Consider the following 23,890-nt stretch of genomic DNA (forward strand, 5'->3'; position numbering starts at 1 on the left):
ATATTCTAAATGTCCCAACTTCCTCTAATGATGTAAAATACATATTTTAGGGTATTTTTATTTATTAAACGTCAATAAATAGATTGTCATAATAATTTAGTTGAAGTTTATAAATAAAATCAATACTATAAGCTTAAGTTGAGAAATAAGGGTTAAATGTCTAAAAATTTGATATGTCGTGTTCTACTTTGGTCATATTCATGTTACATAAAAATTTGTTATGACGTGTCTTGTCAAAAAAAAAATGACACGATTACCCGATTTAACACCTTTAAATTGAGGTACGAGTTATTGTTGCTAACAAAATTACACTAGAGCATGTTTATTTATAGAAAAGTTTTATTATACAATATAAAAAAAATCTCATACATTCGATCATCGTGCACCAAAAAAGTACAAAATTGATCTCTTGTTTGTTGATCCTTTACGTGACAAATTAGTCTCGAATACACTTCGCCTCAAAGATTATAGATAGAAGAGATAGAATAACAATACTATTTTTCAACGGCCTTCCAGATCCTATTTATAGCCTTCTAGATTGTACAAATTAATAGTCACATCTTCATAGACACTTGAAGCTCGGATGGGATGATCTCTTACCGTTTTCAATGGGAGTTATTTTGCTTATGTCTATGACTAGATAAACATAAATTTTCATTTATATTGTTTAGATAATTTGTCGAGCATAACGAACCTGAAACTATTTTGAAACTATTTTACAAAACACAGTAGACTAACAAAAGAACAGGATATTTTCAAAGAAGTTCAATTTTTCCAGACATATGATTTTCGAACAAGTTCAATATTTTCGAAGATACAAATTTCAAGATTTTAGAAAAAAAAAACATATAATAATTTACTTCTTTTTGTGCAAAACGATTTCGAGAAATAAAATTTTTCATAGATTTTTGAAGATACAATATACATGTCATGAATATGTTCTTCAAAAAAATAAAACACATTGATTTTTGAGAAAATATTTTCGAAGATATAAAATGTAATGTGACAAGGACATCGCCATAAAAAGAGGAGGGCATATTGAAAAAAAAAAACATTCTTGAAAACCCTTATATGACCCTTATTAATACTTTCTAAAATGATATTACAATTTTGAAAATCCTTATTTTAATAAATCATGGCCATAAATGTTTTTGATGTGACATAGGGTTTTTCTTTTTGTCTTTATGAGATCATTAATTCTGAAATATATATTGAGTTTGATTAGCAGTGACAAAGATGTTAGGGAATAAATGGTAACAATGATATAACTACATCAATAATTTAAGAAGAATTGACTTTGATTAACAGCGATAAGATATTTTGCAATACATGTTAACAATGATTTTGAAATATGTTAATAATGGATTTAGTTAAAAAAAAATAAACATTGTAAAAATCAACAACAAAAGATATTATATATATATATATATATATATATATATATATATATATATATATATATATATATATATATATATATATATATATATATATGTTGTTGTTGTTGATTTATACGACATGAAGAAATTTTAGATTTTCGCAGCATGGCGTGATCTTTTTCAAGCGATTAGAAAGGGGCAAACATTGAGAGAGAGAGAGAACCATTATTAATCAAGGAACCAAAAAACCAATTCAAAGCGTCGAAATTTAAAGCGATCAACGACAAAAGGAAAGGTTGTAGACTTTTACAATGGACGCACATGCACCGAATTATAACAAAACACACTTGTTTATTTTCGTTTAAAAATGTTTTTAGCCAATGTTTTTTATCGGAAAAAAAAACCGAGTATACTGTTGTTCACGATTTTTCGTCATCTTTCAAAAAAGATCCATGATGATATATATAAAAAACCAACTTTTTTTTTCGAAAAAACTCACTTCATTTTTTTTGTTGAAAAGTTAAGGTCTATTTTTTTATAGAAAAAATTAATAAATATATCAAATTCATGTTTTTTTGTACTTTTTAAACATAGATTCATACTCGCGTAAAAAATAATAATAATAAAAAAACGATATTTCAGTTCAGATTCACATTGTGAACCTGTTCAGATTCATATTCTGAACATGTTCAGATTCACATTGTGAACCTTCTCGGATTCATAGCGTGCATAATAGTAAGTCAGATTCACAATGTGAATCTGAACTGATCGAGCTTTTTCATATTGTGAATGTTAAAAATTGAAATATTTACAGTTTAGATTCACTGTGTGAATCTACACGGATCGAGGTTTTTTTGTGAACTTTTTTAGATTCATAGTGTGCATAATAGCAAGTCAGATTCACAATGTGAATCTGAACTGATCGAGCTTTTTCACATTGTGAATGTTAAAAATTGAAATATTTATAGTTTAGAATCACAGTGTAAATCTACACTGATCGAGGTTTTTTTTTAGTCGGTGTTGATGCTTATTAATAGAGTATAAAAAATTAATTTTTTTTTGGTATAATTAGTTTTTTTTCTATAAAAATAAACTTAAATATTGAAAAAACTAACAAAATGAAGTGGGTTTTTTTCGAAAAAAAGGTTCGTTATTTATATATCATCATAGATCTCTATGGAAAGAGTACGAAAAATCGAGAACAACGGTATATTCGTTTTTTTTCGATAAAAAATATGGCTTAAAAAAATTTAAAACCAAAAAAAGAGGTAAGTATTTTGGTAAGGAGGTGGATGGTTTTTGGTATAATTTGGTGTGTGTGCGTCCAATGTACAAATATACATCTATTTCCTTGGCCGTTGATCATTATAATTTCCGACGCTCACGATTGGTTCTTTGGTTCCTTGTTAATTATGGTTCTCAATTGAACCTCACCCTATATATATATATATATATATATATATATATATATATATATATATAGTTGAGTTAGTTTAAATGTTTCTACTTTTTATTGTGTGCATGTAGGATTGATTGTGGACCAATCAATTTACTTATTTTAAGAAAATAATTAATGCATATTAAATGTTGAAAATTTAATTAATATTCATTATATCTTCAACATGTAATATGCATTAATTACTTTCTTAAAATAACTAAAATGATTGGTCCACAATCAATCTTACATGCACACAATAGATAGTTAGAACACAATAATCTAACCCAGAGTAAACTATATATAAGTTTAGTCATTTTAGATAGAGGTACATGTATCTTAGGAATACAACCCTACACTTTGATCATTTTGTTTGATGGTTCTCGTTTTTTCCTCCTTGTATGACTTATTCTATTACGTATTGGATTTGTTGTGACGCATGTTCCCACAAAATTAAATGGTTCTATAAAAGTTATTAGCATTTAATTAATAATGTTTTTCAATGTATTATTTTGTTTAGCTATTCCATTCTTTTCATGAGTATAACTAGCAATTTTTGATATACAATACCTTACTTAAAAACATATTTGTGAAAATGGCAAGTATAACAAACCTCACATTTATTCATTTTATCTAAAAAAAATATGTTGGTAACATGTCAAGTTTTATCATTATTTAAAGAACAAATTACACGAATGGTCCTTAAGGTTTTGTTTTTTTCCCTAAAGTAGTCCCTACAAAACTTTTTTCCCTCAGATGGTACCTACGGAGCAAACATTGCACACAAAAGGCCCCTGTGACTAACTTTGTTAACGGATTCTGTTAAGTTTTGTTAAATGACAAAAATACCCATTTGTTTGATGCACATAGATGGTCCTCTCTCTCTCTCTCTCTCTCTCTCTCTCTCTCTCTCTTTCTTCCACACAAAGCCCTAGTCTTGACTTGAAATAACCACCGGAGAATAAAAAACAAACATCCTTCAAGCTCACGGGTTTCTGCCATGGAGAAGACGAACCGTCGTCTCTCTCTCTCTCCTCCGCCATCTTCCCCAAATTGTTAGTCTTGTTCGGGTTTGACAACGCCAAAGTTCAGGTTCTAGTTTGTAGCGTATGTGGCTAGAGTAAAACTTTGATCTCCGTCTATGGCTCGAGTTTGCAGCGCCTCCGCCTCTATAAATCCCTGGTAGTGGTGATACAGAACTCTCAAATAAGATGGCTTCGGGGAGCAAGGGATGAAGCAATAAGTTGCAGGTTTCATGGGGTTTCTGCAAGGTGGTCCGACGAGCATTAACAGGGCGACGATGTGGATTAGAGGCAACGACCTTCTTCCATTTGCAACTAAAAACACACACTAAAACCACACACATCGTCCACATGATTACTAAAAGCGCTCACCCCCAAAAAATCATAGTTAGGGTTTCAAAAACAATAACAACAAGAGGTGGTACGGTGGTGGTTTAGCAAATCGTGAGGAGGGAAGCCGACAAAAGGCTGTCATCGGCATCTTCTTTCTTTTTTCCGGTCCAATCGGCAACAAACATGAATGGAAAAAGAAGAGCCCATTAATCGTCAAGGAAAGCAGTGAGGGTCACCGATGGTACCGTTGATCGGAGTGGGAAGTGGAGCAGGTGGCAGGAGGGGGGTTAGATCGGAGGCAACACACAACCATCTTCAATCTGATTAGTTTTTCCAGCGAGCAAAGGAAGAGAGAGAGAGAGAGAGAGAGAGAGAGAGAGAGAGAGAGAGAGAGAGAGAGAGAGAGAGAGAGAGAGAGAGAGAGAGAGAGAGAGAGAGGGAGGGAGGGTGGGCCCCATCTTTTTTTTTAATTTCAAATTAACATAATATTAAAAATGAATAAATAAATAAAAACAAAGGGCATTTTTGTCTTTTCACACACACTTAACAGAATATGCTAAGAAAGTTAGTCATAAGGATCATTTTCGTAAGGACTACTTTAGGGAAAAAAAACAAAACTTTAAGGACCATTCGTGTAATTTGTTCTTATTTAAACATAAAGAAAAAGATGTAGTATAACTTGTAATAAGCGTAAAATCTGTCGGTGTATCAACTTTTTATAAGTTGTCATATTGCAATTATTAACTTCTAACTAACAAAAAAATATCGATAACCAAATTAACTGTCAAGACAATTAATACAATATTAACATATTTTTATTAATTTTTAAAATATTATTTCGGATTTAATAGATAAAAGACAAACCAATTAGTTAATATCTTTTACTATTAATTATATTTAATCCAAGCCTAATCCAAACTTAAATCGGCTAGCCCAACACTACGATCTAAGACCAAATATTTTTGTGTCCTACATCATACATTGTAATATAGTGAGATGTAGACACAAAGAAAAAGACCGGTTTTGAAAAAAAAAAAAAAGATCAAGACCGAATCAATCTAAAACAAGACGAACCAACCCAAAACCGTCAATGGCCAGTCTGAAAAAAGAAAGGACTAGTCCCAGAAAACACCACCGATCCAAGGCCGACCTGAGACTGGTCTCCAAAAGACAGGAAGCGAAAGTTTATATACATATAATTTTATGTTAATTACACATTTTTTAATCACACATTACCTAATTTCATATCTTTCGATTATTAAATTTTAACTTATTATTTTTATAAAATCTTAATTTATCATTTTTGTATTAAACATACATTTGTTAATTGAAAAACTTGAAACCGAAAACAAAACACACACACACAAAGACTGGGAGACTGGTCCAAGAAGACCAACCCGATGAGAACGGTCTGGAAAAAGACTTGATGTTTCCTAAAAAGACCAAACTATTTTAAGACCGCCCTGATATTAATCCAAAACGCCAATGTGCATCTCTAGTGATAGTGAGAAGGACAAAAGCTTATAAGACTTTTCTACAAGTTTTATTTTATGTGAATCTAAATCAGTCACTCACATCCAATATATATTTCAAGAGTCATGTAGACCGATTATTATTATTTAAAAATGTTTAAGAGTCAAATAAAGTCACCAATTTAAGAAAGAAAGGCTTCTTTGTAGCAACGAGCTTTGATCATTCCTTCATCCAAATCACACACCTTATGCTCTTCCCTTGAAGAAGCAAGTCAAAAGCCTTGTTGATGTCTTCAAACTCAACCTCATGTGTCACAAATGCATCCAATTGTAGTTCCTAAAAAGATGAAGAAATTCATTAGTTTCTTATAAAATAAAAAATATTTTAAACATTCAAAATATTTACCTTATCCATGCAGCGTTTTATGAGAACAGGGATATCAGATTTTGGTTTTAGACCTCCAAAAAGAGAACCCATGATTGATTTTCCAGTGTGAAGTACCTCAAAAGAGCTTAAAGTCAACATTGCCTCCGGTTGGTCAACTCCTAGGATAACCGTTTTCCCCCATCCCTAAACATTACATTCATTGTTAAAAAAAAGATTCAAAATTAGTGGCTAAAAATATAATTTCATGTCTCAAAATATAAAAATATAGAAAACAATTAGACCTTTCTAGAAGAAGCATAAGCTTCATGCACAAGAGAAGTCAAACCAACACACTCAAAGCAATAATCTGCACCTCCATCAGTCATCTCAATTATCACCTGATTCAACAAACATTTTTTCATTTTCATTTAAGAATTTAATATATTAATTTTAAAATGAAGCATAATGTATTAAATTAATTACCTGGCTGACAGTTTTGTCCCCAATGTTACGTGGGTTCACAAAATCAGTAACTCCAAATTTCTTTCCTGTTAATAAAAAAAGAAATGATTAATGTTAAAAATGAGAAATTTTGATATTTTTCCAAAAATTTATAATAAGTTACCTATTTCAAATTTGTCTTGGTTCACATCAACTCCAATGATCCTTTTAGCTCCACATAACCTTGCTCCCTCAGCAACCTGTAAAAAGATAATGCCCGTTTTACCCTCATCAATATATATGTCATATGAAAAAAAAAGGGAAATTACACAAAAAAAAATCATATTTTAGGTTTAACCATTATTACATTATTTTTCCAATCAAACCATAAACATTTCACACATTTTTCCTGATTAGCTATTTTGGCCTGTTAATGTCAACATTGTGAAATAAGAAAAATATTCGGCATCCTTTCATGATTTTAATTATATTGTTTTTTTTTTTTTTGGTATAATATGCATTTTATAAAGTTCTGTGCATGTATGTAGTGTTTATTATGTTGGATTACAAAATTTTATTAAAGCCTTTTATATGTAAGGCCCAAAAGTTTAATCTTTATATAAGTTGATAGGAATCAATCATACAGCTAGCCCAATTGCACCAAGTCCAAATATAGCAACTGTAGTTCCAGTTTCCACATTTGCAGCTTTCCAAGCTGCACCTACCCCTGAAAAAAAAAAACAATGAATTTCATAAACTCAAGTTCCCAAATGCATAATCTATTAATCTTCATTCATTTTGTTACCAATTTATATCATAAACATAGTGAAAAGAACATAAAAAGTTAACAAAATTTTACCTGTTGATACTCCACAACTTAAGAGGCAGCCTCTGTTTGCTGGGATTGCTGGATCAACTTTGATTACACGAGCAACTTCAACCACTGTGTATTCACTGAAACTTGATACGAACAAGAAATGGTATAAAGTTTCTCCATTCATGTCTGTGAATCTGCTTGTTTCATCTCTACCCACCCATGGAGTACAATGGAAAGGATATTTTGAACACAGGTTGCTTTTTTTGGACAAACAATCTGCACATTCACCACAATCCGGCAAAAACATTGGGATCACGGTATCTCCTTCAACAACTTCATGTACTCCTTCACCAACACTCTCTACAACCCTTTAATGGAGAAAATTTGAAGGAATTTATGTTATTAGGACGAGAATTCAACAGATTTAGCATGAACAGTTTACTAATTTTGATCGATTCTTACCCAATTGCTTCATGACCGAGTATTCTGGGGAAAATTGCAGGAGAACGCTTTAGGAGAAAACAACAATCGTTAATTAACATCAACAAAAAAAACACGATTGATTTATTAAATTTTGATCTCGAACAACTATCTACCTCCAATTTCCAGTAGTTGATATCACTATGGCAAAGCGATGTGCATATGATTTTGATTCGAACTTCGCGAGGTTTTGGTGCAGCCACTATCACTTCCTCGATCACCAGCGGTTCCCGTGGTTTCCTAGCAATCACAGCTGCCAAAAACACAATCCTCCATTGATTCTTCAAAGAAATCAAAAATTACGACAGATGTTGCCTTCATTCATTAGGTAATTGTTTATTTTCTCAGGAAAACATGCAGTTTCAAAATTTCCAACAGCTTTTTTTTTATCGATGTAAGTTAATGGAATTAGAGTGCTGAAGCATGAGTAGAAGAACTTACCTCGGCACCTGATAGGCTTTCCGGCAGTGTTGCTAGAGCTTTTTCCGTCCATGGTTTCAGGCAGCGTTGCTACGAGAGCTTCTGTCTGTCATTGGTATTTATAGTTGCTTTGGGACTAGTGTGTTGGTAATCTCCGCCCGGCGGGAAATGGGATTCTTTTTTTAATTTACAAAATATGTTAAAATCATATTTGTTTTATTGATTTATTTACGAAATCTGATATGATATAATGTTACATTTAATATATATTTTTTATTTTTAATATTCTTATCACTTTATTTAATGCATGTATAATTCTCTTGTTAAATAACACTCCCCTTTGGTATACGATTTAGAGGCGAGCATATAATTGGGGTGGGATGTATTTTATTTTGGTTGTACATAGCAATGCAAAAATCTAAATTTGTGCAATTGCCACTCGTCGGATGAATTGTTCAAAATTCAAGATATTTAATAAAATTCAAGATGGTGCATCTCATCTTTTGGGTAATTGGATCATAAGTGTTCGAGCATATTTAAATTATGAACCGATCATATTTGTATAAAACGATTTTGATCTTGGTCATGACAAATAATGAGATAAAGGGTTGTGTCCTTGTAGTTGGTCCATTAAAAAGGGTCCCCTAATCATAATTTTTTTTATATAATTACAAAGTCATTGATAAATTGATAATTGTTATGAAATTATTCGGAACGAAATTTGTCACAAATCTATTCTAATCGGTCAATAATCCGTTGCTAATACTAATATACGTAAAAAAATTAAGCCCCCTAAACAACACAGTCTATGTGGTCGTACACCCCACACATCATCGGTGAAAACCCTCACGTCCCTTGCGAGGGTCAAGGAGTAGTGTCCTTGAGTGGGTTCAACTAAGGGTCTGTTTGATGTGTAGTTGATTGGTTCGGTCAACATTTGTGGCTAACTTCGTCCAATCAGCTTGTTTGATAAAGGGCTAGTCTCGTTTGACCCAATAAGCATTTGTCGACCAGCTTGCTGACTCAGTCCTCCTGACTCGGTCCTTACTTGAAATGCGGTTGGCCTGATAATTGCCCTTAGATGACTTTTGTGCCCTAAAAAATGCATCCTTTCTTTAATGTTTCCTCTCAACGACTCTTCCTCATTTCCTTCTTCTACTGTTCCACACAAACTAGCTCCTACCACCGGCCATCGGGCCTTCAAGCAATTCACTGTCGTTGACCTCCACCCATCGCCAACGCCCCTATCATTCAGGTACTTTACTTCTCCCTTATTTTTGTTTGAAATCATTTGAAACAGTCTTCAGTTTTGTTGTTTTTTTCTGGAAAAAAATGATGTTTCTATGTTTTAATGTTTATGTTGGTACTTCTATGAAAATCTCAAAAAACGGATGTATGTATGTTTTTATGTTAGTACTTCTCAAGAATTCATATATGTTAGTACTTCAAAGAAAGATCATCACCCTATTGGAATATTAAAGAATGCAATATATGAGTATTATATGGGTGCTCGTAGGTCCTGCTCTTGAATATTTCTCTAAAGTTGTCAATTGGGTTGTTACTCATAGATTTGGAACAAGGAAAAAGACTCGATCAGTTTGTGTTTATGTAAAAAATTCAATCAGTTTGTAAATCAATAAATTTGTAATAAGGATTAATGTAATTTGATGAGTATTTGCAAATTATCACCAAAAAAAAACCTTATATGTCAATATTTGTGGGGATGTAAAGCATCAAGTACACTATCTAAAGGTAGTGGAAAAATCAAAACTTGGTATACCTAAGTGCATATGCCTCCTAGAATCTATGTTTTACTATTATAACAATGTACTTTGAAAAAACTAAAAAGTAAAGATTACTAAGCTAGGATTCACTTCCTTGTGATCTCGAATGTGCTAGTTTGTTACAGGATAAAGGTTCCAAAAGAGAACCACTCTAATGTAATTAGACACACACCAAATAACAAAAGGAAGAACCTGCAAATTAGGGTTTATATGAAAACACCAACCCTAGGAGAGAGGTTATGATATGCAATTTATATATATTACCTATTTTAAATTTATAAACATAACAACTTGACTAACTAATTGCACTGAAGCAGTGTACCTAGTTAAATTATACGAGAGTTTAGGTAAGTCGGGTGTCGATCACAAGAACATAATTTTATTTTATAAAATAACTACTAATAATTAAACCAAGAAATAACTTTATATGAGGGTTTAAAGAGTACTTCTGTTTAGTTTTAAATTCCCCATCTCCTATGGTCGATTTCTAGTGGATAAATTATATTGATTGCAAGTTCATTAAATTACTAGTTATCATGATCCGATATATAGATTTTCCAATTTATGAATTGTCATGCAATGATCAAGCATAAGTTAGACACAAAATTGATATAAGCACGGATTGGACTATGAATGCTAAATCTATGAATTACCTATCCTAGATCAAGAAAAGATAACAAATTAATGGTCATAAACAACTGGATAACAAATTAATGCAATCAAATTATGAAATCTAACACAACCAAAGTAGCTAAATTTTATTTACCTAACTCTGGGATTTGTTTAGTCACTAGATCTAATTATTTAATGGTCATAAAGAACTAGATAAAAAAATTAATGCAATTAGAATGATCATCTACTACATAAAACTTGTATAATAAGCAATATAAGATAAAAATTCAACATGCTAGGATTGTGATTATCAAACACTAGTAAAATCAACATAAAACATCCATAAATTCAAAATCAACACATAGGATAAGGGTTCATCTTCACCAAACAGAAGTATAGGTTAATTAGCGTATAACTAAAAAAAATCGAAGCTAATTAGACTAGACATGGTTAAAGCTAGCAAATTGAATGATTAAATTTTGTTTTCCTTCTAAATCTCTTCAATACATAAACATCAATTCTGATCTTCCAAGAGTTCTCCAGGGGGTTTAGTCGTAGATCTTAACTTAATTCCATAGCCAACTCCGGAAATTCAACCAAAAGTTCGATATATATAGTTGCCAAAAATTGGTTGCCATACCGTGAGAATTAGACCTCCACGTCATGGCCCTCATTTAAAACACGTACGCCCCAAGTCTCGGGAAGCTTTTGTGTCAAGGAAAATGGCCACATCATGGCCTTGAGATTGTCGCGTCGTGGCATGTAATTTGCACGACTTCATCTTTCTTCTTCTTTATTTTCAGCATAGTCCTCTAAGTATCCAACTCTCTTCAATTTCAGTTCCTTTTCCCTGAGAATATACTTTTTGGTTGCAACATTCAATTTAATCATTATAAGTACCAAATATCTTTGTATTTTACCAAAATATAGCTAAATTGTATTAAAATAATGCCTATATATATAATATGACAATATCAGGTTGTGATTTTTATATTTAGAGAGTGAGAGAGACACAGATTGGATGAATTTTAAATAGAGAATAACTGGCTATAGGGTTTCCCCTAGCTGTCTACGTATAGCTAGTTATTAGAATCACAGATAGATACAAATTCTAGGGTTTATCCTTATATGATTCAAAATAACTCTATCCCTATCCTAAAGATTTAGAAATCATCCATAATATTGATGGGTTTTCTACGCATCTTTACACTAGATTTAGGCAACAGAAGCATTCAAATATAACCCTAAGTATACATGCACCCTAGATCTACATTTTACTATTGTAGCAACCTATTTTCAAAACCATGAAATTAAACTAGAAAGAAGGATAGAATTACTAACCTCTAAAGTAAAATCGTATTTACTTTTGATTCCTTTGAAGATCCTAAATTCCTTGCAATCACTTGGAAGGGATAACACCATAAGTAGAATGTCTCTAATACGTCACACCCGAAAATCTAAAACCCTAGAAAGTTGAGAAGAAAGGAGAGAGAGCACTTGAGAAAATCAGATTCTCTAAGTGTAGGGAATATTAGGAATTAAATTATTAAGGCTATAAGGGTCTATATATACCTGAGGTAACTAGCAGATAAATCCTGATTTAGATCAATTAAGTAATCAGATTTAATCCTGATTCAAATGCTTACCTTATCTGTTACCTGGATTAATATTGGAGGCTCTAAGAGCTCCCTAACCATCCTCCCCATGAGGACTTCCAGAATGTTCCTTTTGCTTAACTTTTGAATAATTAACATTCAGTCCCTACACTTTTAATTAATTCCTGATTTATTCTAATTAATTCTAGTTAATTCAAATTAATTATAAATTAATTCTAACAAGTTTCTAATTAATTTACCAAGCTATGATAAATTAATAAACCATTTATGTCACTCTTTTAAATCCTTTTCTAGCTATTTTAGCTCTTGGGGCAACTCAAAAGGGACTTTGTTATTATTCCCAAAGTTATACCAATTTAGTTATGGCATTGGACACCTATTTCCAACAAATATGTCTTCCAAGAGGTTCTGAAATATTCTAATTAATCCATATGATTAATTAATATTCAACCTCTTTAATTAATTAAATCCTTTTAATTTATCATAATAATTTCTAATTAATTTATTAATTCCTTAATAAATTAACACAATATTTTTCTCCTTTTTACTTATGTCATTTGGGTCATGAGGCCAACCCAAAAGGCCCATGTTGTTATTAGAAATATTACCAAAACAATTAATGACATTGACACCATTTCCAACAGTCTCCCACTTATATAGGTCGTCAACTTTTTGCAATCAAATATTTCACTAACAATCAATAAATAGTAGTCATTTATGAAACTACCAAACTCTTATTAGAATTCGGCCCTTAGGCAAGTGATCAATATATTCCTTTGTTCATGATATCTATATGAACATGAGTCATGGATATGATTCAATCTCATTGGTCAACATTCTCTTTCCCCATTAATGATTTCTAACATTACATCTCACAACTAAATCGAACACATTAATTTAGTCAGGGCTCGACCAAGCACGTCAGATGTTAGCACCAAATCATCGAGGGGCCTATAGATATTGCTTTTGGGTTATGATAAGGGGAAAATAAACTTTGACTAAATAGTTTTTTCTTACTCTTCTAATCATACATGAAAATACCATTTATAAATACAAGCTACGAATAGCTTTAGATCATACCAATGCATAGTAGAGTTTGCAAACACAACCCAATATGTATCTTCGTTTGAAGAATAAAATATATCGTCGCTTAAGAATTACTTGTGACTAGATCCATCAAGCAATCTCTAAGTGCAGGTTGTTCCGATACTTAAAATCTCTATTTTCAAGTACTCATGCAGTATTAACACAATCTCTATTGCAATACCCAAATCACTTTGGCCAATCAACCAATACTTATGACAATCTTTAAAACCAACATTCACTCCTGAGAATGTGACCGACTGTGGTGTTTTGAGCATAATTAAATATTCTAGAAGTTGGTTCAAAACATGCAGAAGTGAAACAAAATATTTGAATTAGCAAGATTTTGATAGAAAACTAAAACTCTTTATTAAGACTCTTCAAAATAAACATCAAATTGTTACAATTCATATTGTAAATTTTTTTCATGATAACTCAATAACAACTAAATTATTACATCAAATCACTATCTAATCTCATGCCAATGGTCCTAGCATGACCATCATGTTTCTCTCTTGATAGTGGATTTGTGAATGGATCAACATGATTCTCCTCATATAATACCCGAGTCATGATGATGTCACCATCTTCTACATGATGTCGAACATAATGATACTTCCTCTGACTGTGTGTTTAATCATCATCATCCTTGGGTTCTTTAGTCAAGGCGTTTCTACCATTGTTATCACAAAAGATCTTCATTGGTTTTTTGTTGTTTGGTACTACTCCAAGATCACTAATGGATTTCTTTAACCATGTAGCCTCTTTTGCAGCTTCACTTGCCGCAATATATTTAGACTCCTATGTCAAATCTGCCACTGTCTCCTTTTAGAACTTTTCCATGAAACAATCCCCCCCCCCCCCAATTAATCAAGAATACACATCCCGATTGTGAGCAAGAGTTGTCTCTATCAGTATGGAAACTTGTGTTAGTGTAACTTGTCAGGGGAATATTAGGGTGATGGTGGAAACCGGACTCCTTGTGGATCGTATAGTTCACTTTCCGAACTGATATTTCCACTCTATGTCTGTGTTATAGGAAGTCCAACCTAAGACAATCCAAATGGATACTGGTGTATATAGGCACAAAAACACAAGCCAAATTTTCAGAGAGTTTTGTATTCGTTTTTGAAGAAAAAGAGTTAAGAAGGGTTTTTTCCACTGTCAGGATCTCTGCCCCTTGGACCTCGCAAGGGGACGCAACCCCCTTGACCCTTGTCATTATGTTATACCGAATTATGATTCGATCTTATACATGCATACGCTCCACATTCACTAAACATATTAAATAGAGTACAAAATGTGTGAATGAAATTGCCTCATGAAAAATCCCAAAAAACATGCAAAAAGCATGAGTTTAAGCCTATATGCAATGCACTTTTATGAAATAAAGCTACAAAATGGGTGCATAAAATGCACCTAACAATCACGCCTGCTCCGAATGCCCTGCATAAGACATCCAAAAGGTTTAGATGTTTAAGAGAGATAAGAGTAAAATCGTAATATGTATAATTATAGAATTATAGGTATATAGTATATAGTACTGGATCTATTGTGATTTTCTCCTAAGGGTCTGTCGGGTAAGCTCTGCCTAGATCATCATCCTTGTGTTATGAACGGAACTCTATGAGTAGTAATTCGGACTCGATCCTAAGAACTCTATGACGTAAATCCTTAACTTATCTTGTTGTATCACTTTATACAGGTCTAGTCCTCGGGGGAGTCGATTAGTGCTATTGATCTAAACATCTTCTAGTCGTAGACTTTGTCCTAATTTCTTAACTACGCGTATAATAAAACTTAGTCGTGCATTCTAGGTCTAGTTGTGGGTCGGCCGCAATACTAACTAAACCTAGAATTCGTTTTGACCTAAAATCTTAAGTTGTGATTTGAATGGATAATCTTTTTGATACGAGGGTGTATTTATAAGAGTTTACACAACTCTTTATATAACTAATGTTTGGTTGGGGTATTTTATTTAATCCTATCTTTGTTTACTATTAATATACAAGGATTGGTCGGCTAAGAAAATTCGAATGGCAGGACCATTTTGGTATATAGTTGTTCTAAAATCTAACAACCTTATCGACAAGTTTTTCCAGTCTAGACACCTCAACAAGAGTAGTTTATTCATACAGTGATTATTAATAATATTTTTATTAGGTTTGACTAATTTAGATTTCTTATTCCCTAGGCTATAGTCGTATTTCCTAAGGAATTACCAATTCGCAATAACCTGAGGCTCTGATACAAATTCGTCACACCCTGCCAAGCTGTTGGCAGAAACACTGAGCAGTGTGGCATGGGGATAATTGGATCTCGGCAAGGGGCACAATCAAACACAAATGTATAGTTTAAACATTTATTTATTATTGAACTAGTTTATAACCCATGGGAACCACGGTTACAAAATTAATCAAACCTTTATAGTAAAAACTCAAAATTATTAATAAGTTATTTTAAATAAATTATTAATTAAGAGACTTTTTTAGTTATATAAATTTTAATCATTGATTTAAATAAATATGTGAAATTATATCACTTTATAATTTGTATTAATTTTATTTTTATTTGTATTCTAATGTTATTAATTTAATGTAATTAGAGTGGGAAATTTAAAATTTGAAATGGATAATTAATAGGTTGACAAGTGGCATGCATTAATTAATAGACATAATAGGGTGATACATGACAAAATGAGAATAAAATATTCATTAATTAGTAGTCCTAACAAGGTGACACATGTCAAAAGGAGAGTAAAACTATTCTTTTATTAGAATAAGGATTTTGAAGTATTACACTGTTTTTGAGATAGATACAAACTCGTAAAAACCGATACTAAACTTCAACAAGTCCATTGCAAACCTCCTTACTACTGAGACAGTCATCCACACTCATCTTCCTAAGAATACATGTATTTTGAAAGTCAACATAATTTTGGTGAGTGCACGAGTTTTTATTTTTGAATCTTTTTAAGAATCCTTTTCTTTGAGAAAACATTTCTTAATTATTAACCTATCTTTCTATCTTTTTAGGATACTTAACGATCCTAGCATATTTTAATTAGGATGTCTTTTATTAATCTCAGCTTACTATATTTTTAGGATATGTAATGATCCTAATGTATTTTAATTATTGTATCTTTTATTAATCATAATTTATTATCTTTCTAGGATATCTAACGATCCTAACATATTTTAATTATGATATCTTTTATTAATCCTAATATACTATCTCTTTTAGGATATCTAACGATCCTAACGTATTTTAATTAAGATATCTTTTATTCATCCTAATTTACTATCTTTTTAAGATATCTAACGATCCTAACGTATTTTAATTACGATTTCAAGCGTCCCTAATGGTAATCTAAACTCTAAGGCAATTTTTAATGTATTATTGTGAGCCCCTATAATCGACGCTATGACCGTAAATATACCCCAAATCACGACGTTTCATCTGACGTCGAATATTAACTTCTATGGAAAGTATCCTACCGAAATTATAGCTATCAATCACAACTGGGGTTGTCATGGCCCCGTATAGATCTATATATAACTTCCTAGCTCTCGCAAAACTAATGATTATAGGTATTGTGGATATGCCGAATTTAATCAAGGCTTTTGGATGAATAACCAACTCCCTAACACATTAACCCTATACTTTTTATCTTTTAATCTTTTATCTTACCATAATTACCCCTATATATATATATATATATATATATATATATATATATATATATATACACACAAATATATATATATATATATACATACATACATACATACATACATACATACATACATCACACTATCTTTGTGTGTGTGTGTATATATATATATATATATATATATATATATATATGCATTTGATAATTATATTTATGATCTCATAATTATCTGATCTATATATATATATATATCCTAATTAAGGTTATTTTAACAGGATATTTGAGCAAAGTAACAACTAAGTACTTTGCATATCCTAAATCTTGTCTAGCATAACTGCTCGATACTAAGGTTTCCTAGGAATTTGACCATTATAACATCTAGGTAACACCTACACCTAGATTATTGGGCATTATAACCTTTAGACATAAGGTAACTAGGTATTGTATCTACAGTTATATTATCCTAAGGCATCTAGCTTATTATAAAATGATTTGACATTTATAAAATAAATATTTTTATAAAACCATTTGATAAGCATGTATTCCCACCCTGAAAACATTTAAAACAATAAAATAGGGGTCGTGAACTCACGCTAGGGTTTGAAACAGTTGACGTAGGGTAAAGATGAGCTCGGAACTCCGGGGACCGCTCCATGAGGTAGCACACGGACCATAGAGAAAGAGAGAAGTGAATGAAGGTGTGTTGAAACCTAATAGCACCACCTTCTATTTATATTCGAGTTTTAGTGGTGCACTTCGTGCATTTCCTATGTGAGACGTGAACGTCGTGGCTCTACATGAAGTTGCCACGTGTCACCTCCAAACTCAGCCACGTCATTCTCAATATGTCCGAATTTGTAGGGAGGAGTGCAACGTACGGAGGTGCTCGACGTGCGTAGGCATGCACTTCACGCGCAAGTAATGATTTTTCAAAAATCATAACTTCCTTTTGTATGCTCCAATCTAGAGCCTCTCTATATCTATATGACACTCTCAACGGGTACTACAATTTTCCTTTTGGTTTTTAGCGGATTTTGATTTTCATTTTCGAGCCCAACGGGGGTAAGAATTAATGGTTTTATAAAAATCATAACTTACTCATATGGATCCCATTTTTGACAAACTTTTTCCTAAAGTTTATATCTCGAGGAGTACTAAGAAACTCCTTTTTGAGCTTTTAGTCAAAACTCAACCAATCTCTAAGTACCGTTTTGAAATAATTAATTTTAACTACGTGGTTGATTTCTTTTTTCTATAAAATCCATAACTCTCTCCTTCGGAGTCGGATTTTACGAATATTATATTCTTGAGATCACGTTAACAAGTACTATCCAATTATGTTAACCGAATCGAAAAACATCACAACTGTTTTATCACTAATTTTTAGAGCCTAATGGACGATTTTTAACAAATAAATGTAACATCATATCCAATTCTTATTATCTTGAAAATCGAATATTACAATGCTTTCTTTTACATTTATTTTCCTATTATTTCCTAACGGTGACTAGTGATGGAATTTCTCAGGTTTGTCACATCTTTATTCTTCAAGCTTCACCAAATCCAAGAACATGCACTTCAAACAAGAAAACAAGCTCACAATCATACGTAGATGCTAGGGTTTTGAAATAAGAAGATGGAGGCTGATGGAGAAGATGTAATCCATGAATTAAGATGCTTAAATATGGGATAAACCCTAAAAATCATGGGTTTGGGTTGCATCAGCCACCACGTCATGGCACATTTCTTGCCATGTCATGGTACCTACCAAGACACACATACATTTCAAGCTATGTCACGTCGTGGTCATCCATGCACCACGTTGTGGCATAAGGTTTTCCTCAAAAACCTTATCTTTGACCCCTTAAGGTCTTCAACTAATCCATTGTGGAAAATGGGTGTTACAATTACTATCAAGACAGGTTGAGTTCACTTTACTATCTGAGATGGGAGGTGTGGGGTGATCACTCGGAGTGATAAACATGAACTCAGGAATACAGATTGGTGGTTCTGGGGCTCTAACGGTTTGTATCCTGAAACTTAAATGAATTTCTTCAATAGAAAAGAGTTCGAACATACATTTTCCCGCCAAAAATAGGTTATGGCATCTTGATGATGTGATAGTTGGTTATGTCTTATAACCACCTTTCAACCACTTGTTTTGGCGACATTTTGGTGTACAACTAACTTCTAACCACCATGTTCTTTATATATAAGGAAGATGAATGTTCCAGAAAACTCTCAAAAACACAAAACAACAAGGTACTTTTATGCGTTTCGAATTTGGGAGTCGCCTGACTTCTACATTATCATTATTGGATTATCCCAAATCAAATATTGTGATACTTCAACAATAGGGTCAAAATCATAGATTTTGAAAAGTTATTGCAATCACAATTCTTGGATTATCCAAGTTTATGTTTATATTCTTAGACCCAAAATCTAACACTTAACACCCTCCACTACACCATCATAACCTCCCTTATTCGGTTTCTTTTACCGATTTGTCATAAAATTGGAGAATGAAAAGCGGGGTGGGGCTATGATTTGTTTCTACAACCTAGATACACACAACCAAAAGAATACGATCAGAAATCTTTATATTGATTCAAGAAGAAATGGGAATCAATTCAAGGAGGGGATTATTCTTTTGTTGTTGAATGAGAACACACATACACACTATACACTAGATTTTGGGGTGATACTTGCAGGTTGTGGAGAGTGAACCAATGGAATAAACAAAAAGGCGGACTCAAAAAAGAACCAAGGGTTTTTCCTTTTCAGTATCTGTTGGATTTATTTAGGGAAATTTTTCTAGGTTTTTTTTGATTTGCAGGTCTAATCAAGTAAAGAAAGTGAAGAACAACAAGAGAGGAAATATGTGGACAAGGTGGATGGTGATGGTGTTTGACAGTGATAAATAGTTGGGATGATGGTGGACAATGGTGGTAATAGTGGTGCACGGTGGTTTTGTGATGGTGACGATGGATGATGATATTAAATGATGGTGAGGATGATGGAGGTTGTAGTGTTTTTTGAAGCTGGTGGTGACAGTGGGTTGATGATTGTGGTTCGGTAACGAATAGTCAGTGGTGGTGGAGGTCCGATAAGGTAAGGTAGGATGAGGTGGGGTAAGTGTATTTATTTTATTTTATTTATTTTTATTTTAAATATAAAATTAATCAAAAGAAAATGTAAAAGAAATTAAGAAAGGTAAAAAAAACTAAGTTCTTACATATGAGGGATCAACCACCATAGAAATTAAAAGCATAGGGACTTTCCATAAGACCGAAAAGAAATTAAAGACTAAACTTGATATTCCTAGAAACCATAAACACCATTTATGAAGATTACTCTTTTTAAAATAACATACAACAAAAAAGCTAAACTAAAAGTTTTTAAACGTTCTCAAAATATATTTGAAGTAGGTTTTTATTATAAATTTTTTGTTTAAAATAAAATCTTTTAAAATTATTATTATTATATATATATATATATATATATATATATATATATATATATATATATATATATATATATATATATATATATATATATATATATGAAGCTTAGGAATAGTAAACTGGATATTTTTTGGCAGAAATGGTTCCTGCACTTTGCTCCTCATTCTTTACCTATTTTGATATTTTTGGTCCTTACAATCAATATTTTTATACTTTTTAGAAACCTTTTAATATTTAAAGTTTGGCCACAAAATTTTAACGGTTTGAGAACTTTGATCCCTTTTCTAAAAATTTGCTAATTCCTACCCTTTTAATTCTTTAACCGTTTTAAAGCTTCTGATCATTGCAGTCAAAACTTTTACATTTTTTCATAAAAACATGAAAAAAAAAAAAAAAAAAAAACGGTCTGGGGCAAACTCCGGGCTTTTCATCTTTGCACTTTCTACGTCTGTCATATTTATCGATTCAGAAATAATATTGAAAGCTTCTGGCCCCTGCGCAGCAGGGGTAACCTTTCTAGTTTATTTAAAAAAAAAAAAAAAAAAAAGAGCTAAAAGCTCACAAAAAACAATGAATGAAACAAGCCATGTTAAATTGCACACAAAAAAACAAAAAGAACAATCAAACATTCCAAAAACCCTTTTGGGGTTTTTATGTGGTTTTCTAATACGAATCTATCCTTTGTTTTAAGGTGAAATCTCCTCGAATTTCAAGATAAACTCTTCAAATATGTTTTTCCCAACTCATGGTTATATATTTATTTATTTATTTTATAAATTTTGGGTTATACATAGTCATGAACACAAATACAAATAGTTAAGTAATACTTATGAAAAAAACAATGACCAATTCATGACTTTTGGTCATTTCTTCATCCAAATCACACACCTTAAGCTCTTCCCTTCAAGAAGCAAATCAAAAGCCTTGTTGATATCATCAAACTCAACCTCATGTGTCACAAATTCATCTAATTGTAGTTCCTAAAAAAGATCAACAATTCTTAGATTCCATTCAAAAGAGTTTGAAAAGTCAAGATTCTGCTTATACCTTATCCATGTAACGTTTTATAAGAATTGGAATATCAGATTTCGGTTTGACACCTCCAAAAAGTGAACCCATGAGAGTTTTTCCACTGTGAAGTACCTCAAAAGAACTAAAAGACAACATTGCCCCTGGTTGGTCAACTCCCAACACAACCGTTTTCCCCCATCCCTAAAGATTGACATCCACATAATCAAAGATAAATAAACTTTATGTAATGTCCAAAAATGTAATTTCACATCTCAAATATAAAAATATGGAGAAAAATTAGACCTTTCTAGAAGCAGCATAAGCTTCATGCACAAGAGAAGTCAAACCAACACACTCAAAGCAATAATCTGCACCTCCATCAGTCATCTCAATTATCACCTGCTTCAACAAACATTTTTTTAATATTATAAAAATTTTCATTATGAATTTAAAATCTTAATTTTAAAATAAAGTATTAAATTACCTGGCTGACAGTTTTGTCTCCGATGTTACGTGAGTTCACAAAATCAGTAACTCCAAATTTCTTTCCTGACAATAAATAAAAAATTATCAATGTAATAAAAGAAACCATGGAAAAAAGCTTCTATTATTTATTAAAGATTTTTTTTTTTTTTTTTTTTTTAAATCACCTATTTCAAACTTGTCTTGATTCACATCAATACCAATGATCCTCTTAGCTCCACATAGCCTTGCTCCCTCAGCAACCTGTAAAGTGATAAAACAGCAAAATTGCGCAAAATATATAGTTTTTATGTAATTTGTGCAAAAGTTTTAAAATATATAAATTATAAAACAGAGTTATAATTATACCGCTAGTCCAATTGCACCAAGTCCAAATATAGCAACTGTACTACCAGCTTCCACATTTGCTGTTTTCCAAGCAGCACCAACCCCTGAAAATATAATTTGCATATTAATTTTGTTATCAATTTGTCATAAATATAAACAGTGAATAAAAAGGAAGTAAATTTAATTACCAGTTGATACACCACAACTTAAGAGGCAAGCTCTATTTGGTGGTGTTGCTGGATCAATTTTAGTTATGTGAGCAATGTCAACCACTGTGTATTCACTGAAACTTGATACGAACAAGAAATGGTATAAAGTTTCTCCATTCATGTCTGTGAATCTGCTTGTTTCTTCTCTATCGATCCAAGGGGAAACTTTGAAAGGAAATTTTGTACATAGGTTGCTTTTTTGGGACAAACAATCTGTACATTCACCACAATCGGGCAAAAAGATTGGGATCACAGTGTCGCCTTCAACAACTTCATGTACACCTTCACCAACACTCTCTACAATCCTTTGATGGAGGAAAACAGGATGAGTATAATCTGATTTCAGGTTAAAATTTCCCAAAAAAGAAGAAGATTTGACAATCGCAGATTACTAATTTCGATGAATTCTTACCCCATTGCTTCATGACCGAGTATTCTGGGGAAAATAGCAGGAGGATGCTTTAAGAGAAAACAACAATTGTTAATTAACATCAACGAAACACCGGATGAATTTGAATTTGAGTTTGAATTTGACAAAAATGTGATTTGATTTCAAGTTCAACGACTCTATACCTCCAATTTCCAAAAGGTAACATCGCTATAACAAAGTGTAGTGCATATGATTTTGATTCGAACTTCGCGATGTTTGGGTGGGGCTACTATCACTTCCTCTATCACCAACGGCTCCCTTGGTTTCCTAGCAATCGCAGCTGTGAACAACAGATGCATCCATTAGTTCTTCAAGGAAATCAAAAATTCCGACAGATAATTGCTTATTTTCAGGAAAACATGGAGTTTCAACATTTTCAAACAGAATTTTTGATCGTTTCAAGTTCAAAACATGGAATTAGAGTGCTGAAGCATGGGGTGAAGAACTAACCTCGGCACCGGATAGGCTTTCCGGCAGTGTTGTTAGAGCTTTTTCCGTCCATAGTCAATCGGAGATGCTGTTGTTAACTTTTGTTTTTGTCTGTTTCTTGAACACAGTTGTACCTTTTTGGATTCTATTATGGGGTTTTATAGTTGTTAGGACTTAGGAGTTACGAGTACTAGTATTCTCCGCCCGGCGGGAATTGGTTGGTGAGTGAACGACGTATTTATTTTTAACTAGTTTATTTTATAATAAAAATTTTAAATTATTAATCAATTATTTTAAATAAATTATTAATTAGAAAATTTATTAGTTATATAAAATTATAATCATTGATTTAAATAAATATGTGAAATTATATCATTTTATAATTTGTATTAATTTTATATTAATGTTATTAATTTAATTTACTTAGAGAGAGAAATTTGAAATTTAAAATGAAAAATCCATAGGTTGACAAGTGGTATGTATTAATTAGGAGACATAATAGGGTGCCACATGGCAAAAGAAGAATAGAATATACATTAATTAAGATTAAGATGTCTAATAGGGTGACATATGTCAAAAAAAGAATAAAACTATTCTTTTATT

At 32.0% G+C, this 23,890-nt stretch overlaps 2 protein-coding genes across 3 annotated transcripts; both read right to left on the reverse strand.

The window, feature by feature from the left end:
- Positions 1–5,754: 5,754 nt before the first annotated feature.
- On the reverse strand, positions 5,755–8,295 carry LOC145066446 (alcohol dehydrogenase-like 7). Of its 2 annotated transcripts, XM_079013701.1 has the most exons (10): positions 8,188–8,295; positions 7,863–7,999; positions 7,729–7,775; positions 7,309–7,634; positions 7,094–7,176; positions 6,634–6,709; positions 6,492–6,556; positions 6,311–6,406; positions 6,048–6,212; positions 5,755–5,978 (listed from the first exon to the last, which is right to left on the reverse strand). In XM_079013701.1, exons 1-10 carry the CDS (start codon positions 8,237–8,239, stop codon positions 5,862–5,864), a joined length of 1,164 nt encoding a protein of 387 aa, XP_078869827.1. In that variant the 5' UTR covers positions 8,240–8,295; the 3' UTR covers positions 5,755–5,861. The 2 variants fall into 2 exon arrangements, with proteins under 2 accessions (XP_078869827.1, XP_078869826.1); XM_079013700.1 differs by having other exon boundaries at positions 7,729–7,999.
- A 12,833-nt stretch (positions 8,296–21,128) lies between these two features.
- LOC145067833 (alcohol dehydrogenase-like 7) lies at positions 21,129–23,466 on the reverse strand. Its single transcript, XM_079014867.1, has 10 exons — positions 23,309–23,466; positions 23,002–23,138; positions 22,841–22,887; positions 22,408–22,733; positions 22,241–22,323; positions 22,060–22,135; positions 21,894–21,958; positions 21,713–21,808; positions 21,446–21,610; positions 21,129–21,378 (listed from the first exon to the last, which is right to left on the reverse strand). The coding sequence occupies exons 1-10, from the start codon at positions 23,358–23,360 to the stop codon at positions 21,262–21,264; spliced, it is 1,164 nt and encodes a 387-aa protein (XP_078870993.1). The 5' UTR covers positions 23,361–23,466; the 3' UTR covers positions 21,129–21,261.
- Positions 23,467–23,890: the final 424 nt, after the last annotated feature.

Source organism: Lactuca serriola, chromosome 8 (genome assembly GCF_051521515.1).
Source record: "Lactuca serriola cultivar US96UC23 chromosome 8, Lser_US96UC23_V15, whole genome shotgun sequence".
NCBI lineage: Eukaryota > Viridiplantae > Streptophyta > Magnoliopsida > Asterales > Asteraceae > Lactuca > Lactuca serriola.

What these genes read in the sequence shown, in the direction of transcription:
- LOC145067833 (XM_079014867.1), bottom strand. Translation starts at nt 23,360, where the DNA reads ATGGACGGAAAAAGCTCTAACAACACTGCCGGAAAGCCTATCCGGTGC. An exon ending in TTGGTGCAATTGGACTAGCG is followed by an intron (nt 22,136 to 22,240) that starts GTATAATTATAA and finishes ATCACTTTACAG; the next exon opens with GTTGCTGAGGGAGCAAGGCT. An exon ending in CTTATGCTGCTTCTAGAAAG is followed by an intron (nt 21,611 to 21,712) that starts GTCTAATTTTTC and finishes GTCAATCTTTAG; the next exon opens with GGATGGGGGAAAACGGTTGT.
- LOC145066446 (XM_079013700.1), bottom strand. Translation starts at nt 8,239, where the DNA reads ATGGACGGAAAAAGCTCTAGCAACACTGCCGGAAAGCCTATCAGGTGC. An exon ending in AAAGCCTATCAGGTGCCGAG is followed by an intron (nt 8,000 to 8,187) that starts GTAAGTTCTTCT and finishes TGTTTTTGGCAG; the next exon opens with CTGTGATTGCTAGGAAACCA. An exon ending in AAGTTGTGGAGTATCAACAG is followed by an intron (nt 7,177 to 7,308) that starts GTAAAATTTTGT and finishes TTTTTTTTTCAG; the next exon opens with GGGTAGGTGCAGCTTGGAAA.